The sequence below is a fragment of the Ranitomeya variabilis genome, chromosome 5 (assembly GCF_051348905.1).
Source record: "Ranitomeya variabilis isolate aRanVar5 chromosome 5, aRanVar5.hap1, whole genome shotgun sequence".
Lineage (NCBI taxonomy): Eukaryota > Metazoa > Chordata > Amphibia > Anura > Dendrobatidae > Ranitomeya > Ranitomeya variabilis.
In genome coordinates, this window is record NC_135236.1 from 680,366,176 (window position 1) to 680,378,258 (window position 12,083).

Below are 12,083 nucleotides of genomic sequence, written 5' to 3' on the forward strand. Positions count from 1 at the left end.
AATACTGCTCCTATGTACAAGAATATAACTACTATAATACTGCCCCTATGTACAAGAATATAACTACTATAATACTGCTCCTATGTACAAGAATATAACTACTATAATACTGCCCCTATGTACAAGAATATAACTACTATAATACTGCCCCCTATGTACAAGAATATAACTAGTATAATACTGCCCCTATGTACAAGAATATAACTACTATAATACTGCTCCTATGTACAAGAATATAACTACTATAATACTGCCCCTATGTACAAGAATATAACTACTATAATACTGCTCCTATGTACAAGAATATAACTACTATAATACTGCTCCTATGTACAAGAATATAACTACTATAATACTGCTCCTATGTACAAGAATATAACTACTATAATACTGCTCCCTATGTACAAGAATATAACTACTATAATACTGCTCCCTATGTACAAGAATATAACTACTATAATACTGCCCCTATGTACAAGAGTATAACTACTATAATACTGCCCCTATGTACAAGAATATAACTACTATAATACTGCTCCTATGTACAAGAATATAACTACTATAATACTGCCCCTATGTACAAGAATATAACTACTATAATACTGCTCCTATGTACAAGAATATAACTACTATAATACTGCTCCTATGTACAAGAATATAACTACTATAATACTGCCCCTATGTACAAGAATATAACTACTATAATACTGCTCCTATGTACAAGAATATAACTACTATAATACTGCTCCTATGTACAAGAATATAACTGCTATAATACTGCTCCTATGTACAAGGATATAACTACTATAATACTTCTCCTATGTACAAGAATATAACTACTATAATACTGCCCCTATGTACAAGAATATAACTACTATAATACTGCTCCTATGTACAAGAATATAACTACTATAATACTGCTCCTATGTACAAGAATATAACTGCTATAATACTGCTCCTATGTACAAGGATATAACTACTATAATACTGCTCCTATGTACAAGAATATAACTACTATAATACTGCTCCTATGTACAAGGATATAACTACTATAATACTGCTCCTATGTACAAGAATATAACTACTATAATACTGCCCCTATGTACAAGAATATAACTACTATAATACTGCTCCTATGTACAAGAATATAACTACTATAATACTGCTCCTATGTACAAGAATATAACTACTATAATACTGCTCCTATGTACAAGAATATAACTACTATAATACTGCTCCTATGTACAAGACTATAACTACTATAATACTGCTCCTATGTACAAGACTATAACTACTATAATACTGCCCCTATGTACAAGAATATAACTACTATAATACTGCTCCTATGTACAAGAATATAACTACTATAATACTGCTCCAATGTACAAGAATATAACTACTATAATACTGCTCCTATGTACAAGAATATTACTGCTATAATACTACTATGATTAAGCGCTTTACACATCAGGGTTGAATGGACGACGTATCTAAGCTAAAGTCACTGATTGTAGTTGTGATTGAAGGGAGCAATGGAGGAAAGCGATGGGATGGGACCTCAGGTATCTGTGAACAGTGGACGGCAAGGAAGGGGTTAACTCCGAGAAAACAGGTGACACCGGGAAAGCCTGAAGAAAGCAACTCCAGCACAGGGGGCAAGGAGAAGCCTATCACCATGGAAACGCAGTGATGGCCTTAATTCATCTATGCTGTGAAATGAGGGGGGACTCGGGGGAGATCCCACGTGTAATGCTGAGTAATAGGGAGGAGGCAAAGAATGAGGAGCGGAGACCCCGAGAGACGGAGGGGAGACAGCGACCGGGAGAATCAACAAACTAATATGCAGGATGTGACCTCTCCTCCTCCTAATACACGGGTGTCAGGAAATAGAAAGAAGTTCTTATGACTTCTTCAATTACACATACAGGGCTCTCAGCTGCAGTTTCCTCTGCCTGCTGGCACAGGCTGGAGTTCTAAGCCACTCTTCCTCCCTCCCCCCTGCTATATAGCTGTAATGTGAGACCAGCGTGCCAGCAACATCCACAAAGGAATTTTTATGGCTTTGAGCTGGGAAAGCCAGTGTTCTCCCTAAACCCCTCATCCCCCCTCCTGCCTGATACCAGCTATAACTGGTACAGCAACTTTCAAACCGCATGGGACTCCTTTTGTTCTGGAAAAGTTATGTATAATGGCACCGATCAGGGATAGAGATATTAAGGTTACATATTCCGAATGTCCACCGAAAAATCTATAACTCACTGAAATCGCAAGGATCTAAACCCAACGAAATGCAAGGAACGGATTTCTCCATAAGTGGGTCATATGTCTATGCCGTGTTTATACTTAAAAGAATCCCCCTGACATGGTGAGCATCATGATCATTGTGTCGTTCTTCTACGAGGATCATACAGCGAGTTATGTATAGAAATGGCTTGTCATAACTTTAGGAAAGGGGAGTATTCAGCTTCTCAGTGAGGTCACCACAAGGGGAGTGCCTAGGTTTTGGGCACGGTGATAAGTGAGAAATCAGTCTTCTACAGTCCTTTGTCCCGTGTCTAGCTGCGAGACAGATCTGTAATGCATTTGGATGTATCGCCCCTCCCCCGAGCCGCATGGTCAGTCATGATATGAACGGACTGTAAGTGTTTTTTTCAACGTTAATCCCATTTTATTTGTAATTGTACTGTACATACGATACTTGTCTTCGTTTATAACATCCTTTTACCCTCTTGTCAACACTACCTACCTTTTTGGAGTAAAATATATAAAATTACTAGCTTTGTTTCTCCTTGCTCTATAACATACTGTCACGTCCTTGGAAGTGAATTACGCTACTAATCAGGGTTGGCTCCGGAACCATTATTAAGAAATCGGAGCTGGTAGCAGCGGATTTGTGCGTTTGGGAGGCTTTATAGTGACCGGCGGCGTTGATAATTATTGTTCCTACCTGAGTGGGAGTAGTTATATCGCCCTCGCTGCAGCGTGCCCATTAGCCAGTACATAGCAGGCAGCCTTTCTGGCGACTAATTATCCTAGGTGCAGTACCTAATCTGACCTGAAGGTAAGGGCGCGCCAGAGAGCTGCAAGTTCCAAACCGGAACTGGGAAGTGGGATATATTGTAGATAAATCCCCATCAGAAAAGAACTGGGGCAACCAAACAACCCCGGTTTGTGACATATAAGGGTGAGCGGTGGGATGATTAACCCCTTAATGACAGCCAATACGTCTTTTAACTGACCTTAGATATAAGAGAATAGCCTTTCCATACAGGTGACAATCCAGCAGCTGTCGGCTGTACACTATAGCTGACAACTTGCTATAACAGCCATGATCAGTGTTGTCACCGTACATATCTGTTTAACCCCTTAGATGCTGCTGTCAATAGTGACTACATCATTATAAATGGTTAACAGAGTGTGGGGGCTTCCTCTTTATCCAAACTGGGGCCCTCAGATCAGGATCCTGTGGTCCTGATGTTTGCGATGGCAATTCACAACCAAATAGCGGCCTTAGAGTCAGACGGCTCTAGTAATCTCTTCAGAAGTTAGAGGCATTTAGGTGGTAAAAATACACATTTTCATTTCTGTCATGTCACTTTGCATTAATTCCTGTAAAGTACCTGAAGGGTTAATAAACTACCTGACAGCAGTTTTCAATATGTCTAGGGGTGCTGTTTTTAAAATGGTATCATGTTTGGGGGTTTCCCAATATATAGGACCCCTAAAGTCACTTCAAACATGGATAAGTCCCTAAAAAAATAAATTTTGTAAATTTCCTTGAAAAAATGAAAAATTGCTGCTACATTATTAAACCTCCTAAAATGCTAACAAAATAAAATAACATTTTACAAATTGTGCTGATGTAAAGCAGACATGTGGGAAATGTTATTTATTAATGGTTTGCTGTGGTATGACCATCTGGATTAAAGAAATAATCATTCAAATTTAGAAAATTGATAATTTTTTAACTTTTTTCTCAAATTTTTGATATTTTTTATAAATAAATGCAAAACATATTGACCTAAATTTACCATTATCATAAAGTATAATGTGTCACGAAAAAACAATCTCAAAATCACTGGGATTTGTTGAAGCGTTGCAGAGTTATTACCACATAAAGTGACACTGGTCAGATTTCAAAAATTTGGCTCCGTCACTAAGGGGTTAAGGTATCATCCCTGGCATTCGTGACGACGGGATGCAACCTCTCCTCCTCCTAATACACAGGACGCGACCTCTCCTCCTAATACACAGGACGTGACCTCTCCTCCTCCTAATACACAGGACGTGACCTCTCCTTCTCCTAATACACAGGACGTGACCTCTCCTCCTCCTAATACACGGGATGCGACCTCTCCTCCTCCTAATACACGAGACGCGACCTCTCCTCCTCCTAATACACAGGGTGCGACCTCTCCTCCTCCTAATACACGAGACGCGACCTCTCCTCCTCCTAATACACGGGACAGGACCTCTCCTCTCCTAATACACAGGATGTGACCTATCCTCCTAATACACAGGATGTGACCTCTCCTCCTCCTAATACAAGGGACATGACCTCTTCTCTCCTAATACACAGGATGTGACCTCTCCTCCTCCTAATACACAGGATGTGACCTCTCCTCCTCCTAATACACAGAATGTGACCTCTCCTCCTCCTAATACACAGGACGTGACCTCTCTTCCTAATACACAGGATGTGACCTCTCCTCCTAATACACAGGATGTGACCTCTCCTCCTCCTAATACACAGGATGTGACCTCTCCTCCTCCTAATACACAGGATGTGACCTCTCCTCCTCCTAATACACAGGATGTGACCTCTCCTCCTCCTAATACACAGGATGTGACCTCTCCTCCTCCTAATACACAGAATGTGACCTCTCCTCCTCCTAATACACAGGACGTGACCTCTCCTCCTCCTAATACACAGGACGTGACCTCTCCTCCTCCTAATACACAGGACGTGACCTCTCCTCCTCCTAATACACAGACATCACATATTTGAGCTGTTCTTTGCAGAATGTGATTGAGGATACAATGCTGCAGGTAATACACCGATATAAAGCTTGTATGTAGCGGAGACTGAGGTGGAGGCCGCGTGCCCCCACGCTGCCCCCCATCCCTGCACACAGTGTACAGTAGCAGCGGGGACCCCCGCAGAGAGACCCTATTGTCACTGAGACGATGCGCCCACTCGCCTTAAGAAAGTCATGATCACTCGCGGCTCTTGAGCTTTTCTTAAATGTTTCCTCCGCTAATTATTTTTATTGCGGGATGTGTGGGCACCATTGTTTCCCACTCCTCACTTTGTGCCAGTAACTCCTTGTCTTCTGGATTAGGCTTCATGAGGTATAACCCGGGCATGTGCTGAACAGGACACATGGCACCGGAAGATGTCACCGGGGGATGATACCGGAGGATGGCACCGGGGGATTGGACCGGAGGATGGCGCCGGGGCGGTTGGGACCGGGGGATGACACCGCAGGATGGGACCGGGGAATGGCACTGGGGGATGATACCGGAGGATGGCACCAGGGGATGGCACCGGGAGATGGGACCGAGGGATGGCACCGGGGGATGGGACCGGAGGATGGCACCGGAGGATGGCACTGGGGGATGGGACCGGAGGATGGCACCAGGGGATGGGACCGGAGGATGGCATCGGGGGATGGCATCGGAGGATGGCACTGGGGGATGAGACCAGAGGATGGCACCGGGGGATGGGACTGGGGGATGGCACCGAAGGATGGCACTGGGGGATGGGACCGGAGGATGGCACTGGGGATGGGACCGGGGATGGCACCGGAGGATGGCACTGGGAGATGGGACCGGAGGATGGCGCTGGGGGATGGCACCAGGGGATGGCACCGGAGGATGGGACCGGGGATGGCACCGGAGGATGGCACTGGGGGATGGGACCGGAGGATGGCACTCGGGGATGGGACCGGAGGATGCCACCGGAGGATGGCACCAGGGGATAGCACCGGGGATGGCACTGGGGGATGGGACTGGAGGATGGAACTGAGGGATGGGACCGGAGGATGGCACCGGGGGATGGGACCGGAGGATGGCACCGGGGGATGGGACCGGAGGATGGCACCGGGGGATGACTCCGCAGGATGGGACCGGGGGATGGCACTGGGGGATGATTCCGGAGGATAGCACCGGGGGATGGCACTAGGGAATGGGACCGAAGGATGGCACCGGGGGATGGGACCGGAGGATGGCACTGGGGGATGGCACCGGAGGATGGCATCGGGGGATGGCACTGGAGGATGGGACCGGAGGATGTCACCGGGGGATGGGACCGGGGGATGGCACTGGGGGATGGGACCGGAGGATGGCACCGGGGGATGGGACCAGAGGATGGCACCGGGGGATGGGACCGGAGGATGGCACCGGGGGATGGCACTGGAGGATGGCACTGGGGGATGGGACAGGAGGATGTCACCGGGGGATGGCACCGGAGGATGGCACTGGGGGATGGGACCGGAGGATGGCACCGGGAGATGGGACCGGAGGATGGCACTGGGGGATGGAACCGGAGGATGGCACCAGAGGATGGTACCAGGGGATGGCACCGGAGGATGGCACCGCGGGATGGGACCGGAGGATGGCACCGAAGGTTGGCACTGGGGGATGGGACCGGAGGATGGCACTGGGGGATGGGACCAGAGGATGGCACCGGGGGATGGGACCGGAGGATGGCACTGGGGGATGGGACCGGAGGATGGCACCGGAGGATGGCACTGGGGGATGGGACCGGAGGATGGCACTGGGGGATGGGACCGGAGGATGGCACCGGGGGATGGGACCGGAGGATGGCACCGGGGGATGGCACCGGAGGATGGCACCGTGTCGGGGTCTTTCCTCTCCCTCCCGTGTCGACTGCTGACATGATACACGTGGCGCACACGCCGCAGACACATCTCTGATAGGAGCTGACAGGCCGAGGCTCGGCGGTACAGCCTGCAGCCAGCGACAAGCTATCACAGCACATCCATGTGCCAGGCCCGGACGGCAGCTCACCCACAGCATCTGGACACGGAGCGGAGGAAACCCTGCTGGGCAACCATCCAAGATCTGCAGAGACAGGTGTGTATCATAGGCAGAGAGCAGCAACCGCTCAGGGCAGCAGGAAAGCTGGGTGACGGAACGACAAAGGCTCAAAGTCAAGAAGCGACAGACACGGCGCAAAGGGCTAATGTGCATGACGGCGGCCTAAATGCAGCTGCCCACTGGGTATCACGGAAAACACAAGGTCCTGGCTAGATGTGACAGCTGCCAGAGCCTGAGAGTGGGGGAGCGGTGACGGGAGCCCCCTTCTCTGCCTCAGTCACAGCCGCAAGACACATTTCCATCACTGTCAGGAGGCAGCAGGACGTAAGAAACTGGCGTCACATGTCACACTCCTCGTATTCACCCACCCTCCCCTATACACAATCTGACCCCAATAATGCACCCAGCACAGTGTTAGCCCTCTGTATACAGGGAGCTCCCCCTAGGGGTGGCTGCAGACAGGATCCTATCATGTGTCTCTGTATACAGGGAGCTCCCCCTAGTGGTGGCTGCAGACAGGATCCTATCATGTATCTCTGTATACAGGGAGCTCCCCCTAGTGGTGGCTGCAGACAGGATCTTATCATGTATCTCTGTATACAGAGAGCTCCCCCTAGTGGTGGCTGCAGACAAGATCTTATCATGTATCTCTGTATACAGGGAGCTCCCCCTAGTGGTGGCTGCAGACAGGATCTTATCATGTATCTCTGTATACAGGGAGCTCCCCCTAGTGGTGGCTGCAGACAGGATCTTATCATGTATCTCTGTATACAGGGAGCTCCCCCTAGTGGTGGCTGCAGACAAGATCTTATCATGTATCTCTGTATACAGGGAGCTCCCCCTAGTGGTGACTGCAGACAGGATCTTATCGTGTATCTCTGTATACAGGGAGCTCCCCCTAGTGGTGACTGCAGACAGGATCTTATCTTGTATCTCTGTATACAGGGAGCTCCCCCTAGTGGTGGCTGCAGACAGGATCTTATCATGTATCTCTGTATACAGGGAGCTCCCCCTAGTGGTGACTGCAGACAGGCTCTTATCATGTATCTCTGTATACAGGGAGCTCCCCCTAGTGGTGGCTGCAGACAGGATCTTATCATGTATCTCTGTATACAGGGAGCTCCCCCTAGTGGTGGCTGCAGACAGGATCTTATCATGTATCTCTGTATACAGGGAGCTCCCCCTAGTGGTGACTGCAGACAGGCTCTTATCATGTATCTCTGTATACAGGGAGCTCCCCCTAGTGGTGGCTGCAGACAGGATCTTATCATGTATCTGTGTATACAGGGAGCTCCCCCTAGTGGTGGCTGCAGACAGGATCTTATCATGTATCTCTGTATACAGGGAGCTCCCCCTAGTGGTGACTGCAGACAGGATCTTATCATGTATCTCTGTATACAGGGAGCTCCCCCTAGTGGTGACTGCAGACAGGATCTTATCATGTATCTCTGTATACAGGGAGCTCCCCCTAGTGGTGGCTGCAGACAGGATCTTATCATGTATCTCTGTATACAGGGAGCTCCCCCTAGTGGTGGCTGCAGACAGGATCTTACCATGTATCTCTGTATACAGGGAGCTCCCCCTAGTGGTGGCTGCACACAGGATCTTATCATGTATCTCTGTATACAGGGAGCTCCCCCTAGTGGTGACTGCAGACAGGCTCTTATCATGTATCTCTGTATACAGGGAGCTCCCCCTAGTGGTGGCTGCAGACAGGATCTTATCATGTATCTCTGTATACAGGGAGCTCCCCCTAGTGGTGACTGCAGACAGGATCTTATCATGTATCTCTGTATACAGGGAGCTCCCCCTAGTGGTGACTGCAGACAGGATCTTATCATGTATCTCTGTATACAGGGAGCTCCCCCTAGTGGTGGCTGCAGAGAGGATCTTATCATGTATCTCTGTGTACAGGGAGCTCCCCCTAGTGGTGGCTGCAGACAGGATCTTATCGTGTATCTCTGTATACAGGGAGCTCCCCCTAGTGGTGGCTGCAGACAGACATTTTCATGCATCTCAGGGTCAGATATAAATCTGGTGCAGAACTTATCGGAGACTTTGATTGCTTCGATTCTGACCCTTCTCTATCCAATTACAGATATACTATGCATTATTATCTTCCGACGATTTTATCTTTTTCTGATCACTTTTCTATCACAGACGGGAGATGAGTCATAAATAATTGTATTTTTGACATTTTACAAACAACCTATCCTGAGAACGATGAATATTGCAGAAATGCTAAGTTACCAGAATAGACCTTTTACATTTCTTACCGTCTTGGAATAATTCACATTTACAATTATATATTAAAAATGGGAGATTGTAGGAACTTTTTGGAGACTATAACAGTAACCCGCCATTGCATGTAAGCGTCAGAGGAACCGTCCTACCTGCAGCGATGGCGGTTTTATTGTGCACAGTGACCGATACCGCGGTGCTGACCGTCACCACTTCTGGCCGGCGACCTCCATCTGCAATGACAGAAAATACTGATATTACCACGTCAGGAGACGGAGTGAAAGGTGAAGGATCTGATCTGCTTCTGTGTGGTTGATGAGAAGATGTGACGCGATTCAGGACCATTTTCAGGTTTTATACGATTGATTATATTACGATATCACTGAAGCCTTCAATTCAATTTGTCGTATTTAATTTGATCAAGGATCATATAAAAAGCTGCAGAAATTCTGCCAGAAATAATAGAGAAAGCCTGTGAGTCCTACTTTCCTCCTACACTCGTGGAGAAAGCCTGTGAGTCCTGCTTTCATCCTACACTTGTAGAGAAAGCCTGTGAGTCCTGCTTTCCTCCTACACTCGTGGAGAAAGCCTGTGAGTACTGCTTTCATCCTACACTTGTAGAGAAAGCCTGTGAGTCCTACTTTCCTCCTACACTCGTGGAGAAAGCCTGTGAGTCCTGCTTTCATCCTACACTCGTGGAGAAAGCCTGTGAGTTCTGCTTTCCTCCTACACTCGTGGAGAAAGCCTGTGAGTACTGCTTTCCTCCTACACTTGTAGAGAAAGCCTGTGAGTTCTGCTTTCATCCTACACTTGTAGAGAAAGCCTGTGAGTCCTGCTTTCCTCCTGCACTCGTGGAGAAAGCCTGTGAGTCCTGCTTTCCTCTTACGCTCATGGAGAAAGCCTGGTAGTCGTGCTTTCCTCCTACACTCATGGAGGAAGCCATGTCGGCTGCTGACATGACACACGTGGCGCACACGCCGCAGACACATCTCTGATAGGAGCTGACAGGCCGAGGCTCGGCGGTACAGCCTGCAGCCAGCAACAAGCTATCACAGCACATCCATGTGCCAGGCCCGGATGGCAGCTCACCCACAGCATCTGGACACGGAGCAGAGGAAACCCTGCTGGGCAATCATCCAAGATCTGCAGAGACGGGTGTATCATAGGCGGAGAGCAGCAACCGCTCAGGGCTGCAGGAAAGCTGGGTGACGGAACGACAAAGGCTCAAAGTCAAGAAGTGACAGTGCGGTATAAATTGGCAGGGGAAGCAGGACTCACAGGCTGTATAAGTGGGCAGGGGAAGCAGGACTCACAGGCTGTATAAGTGGACAGGGGAATAAGGACTCTTAGGCTGTATAAGTGGGCAGGGGAAGCAGGACTCACAGGCTGTATAAGTGGACAGGGGAATAAGGACTCTCAGGCTGTATAAGTGGGCAGAGGAAGCAGGACTCACAGGCTGTATAAGTGGGCAGGGGAATCAGGACTCACAGGCTGTATAAGTGGGCAGGGGAAGCAGGACTCACAGGCTGTGTAAGGGTTATTCCATATCAAGTGATCCAAATATGAATATTTTTTTTACCTGACGTCTTTAGATTTTTTTTATTTTTTGTTTTTATGAAGTACAACTTTAGTTAATTACAAATTAAAAGTTTACATTTTTTTTATTCATCAATTAATTTTTTACAGATTTTTAAAGTTTTAAAAAAGCGCAGATTTTGGCCTGGTATGGCTTTACATTTTGTATCATATCTCGGGCTAGAATTAAGATATAGAGGTGGGAGAGGCATCATTTTTCTCAGAACGGTAGCGGCTTTCATTTGATATGTCACAAGACTATGTTTCTTTATATTTTGTTTTGGTGAAATCAAATTAAACATTTTGATGCGCCATTCTGAAAAAAACGTATGTTTTAAAATTGTGAAAACATGCATGTGTGTTACTTGTGTCCTTGTTTATATTTGTACAGGGATTCAACTTGGGACCTATCAAATTTGTATTTTTTTTTAAGCCTTGAATCATCTGATTTTATGTTTGTGTGAGTTTCTTCCCTTTTTCTTTTCAAATGACAACTTATTGCATTCAACATTTATATGTAACAATAAAGAAACACAAAAAACAAATACCAAAGTGCCAGAATAAATGCATCTTAATCATCATAACAACTTGCTCAGCATTTTCAACCTGAATTCATTGAACAAGCCAAAAGATAAAAGGTGATCACATCCTCAAGTGTGATTTTCTAAATACAGTCTCATCCTGATTATATGTTAAAAACAAGATTCAAAGAACCAATATTTCTACCACCTATTTATACATGGAACAATTTTTTTTCTACTATATCACTAAACATGTCATCTCTGAAGTGTTTAAGAAGAATAGTCCAGTAGTTAAATCCTCGTACTATAAAATATGAACTAATCAAACAATAGTAGGTTTTTACACTGGCCTTCTATCATCAATGTGTCCCTTCTAGAGGATGAAATGTCATCTTGTCCATAAGCGCTCACTAGCAATGGCCATTTCCTTCTGTGTCAGAGTATGTGCGGCTGTCATGGTGCTCTGCTCCACCTGAGTTATATCTGATTTTTGTTCACTTTTACAATGTCTGGTTTTCTTGGATACACAAAGGACGGCGCTGGACCAGAAGGTGCAGAAGAGTCACTTCTACGTCTTCATTTTCACAATGTTTGGAGAGTCCAGTAGCCGTCAGCGCTAATCATATTCACAGGTCACATAGCCAGTTGTGTCATCCATGGCCGATCTTGTGCCGCCTTCTACCA

At 46.8% G+C, this 12,083-nt stretch overlaps 1 protein-coding gene across 2 annotated transcripts in view; it reads right to left on the reverse strand.

Annotated features, from left to right (window-relative positions):
• CACNA2D4 (calcium voltage-gated channel auxiliary subunit alpha2delta 4) overlaps window positions 1-12,083 on the reverse strand; it is a 134,178-nt gene that overhangs the window by 87,324 nt on the left and 34,771 nt on the right. For both annotated transcript variants that reach the window (XM_077267058.1, XM_077267057.1), the window contains one exon: window positions 9,456-9,536. In XM_077267058.1, the coding sequence (XP_077123173.1) occupies window positions 9,456-9,536 (81 nt within the window). The remainder of the gene's footprint in view (window positions 1-9,455; window positions 9,537-12,083) is intronic.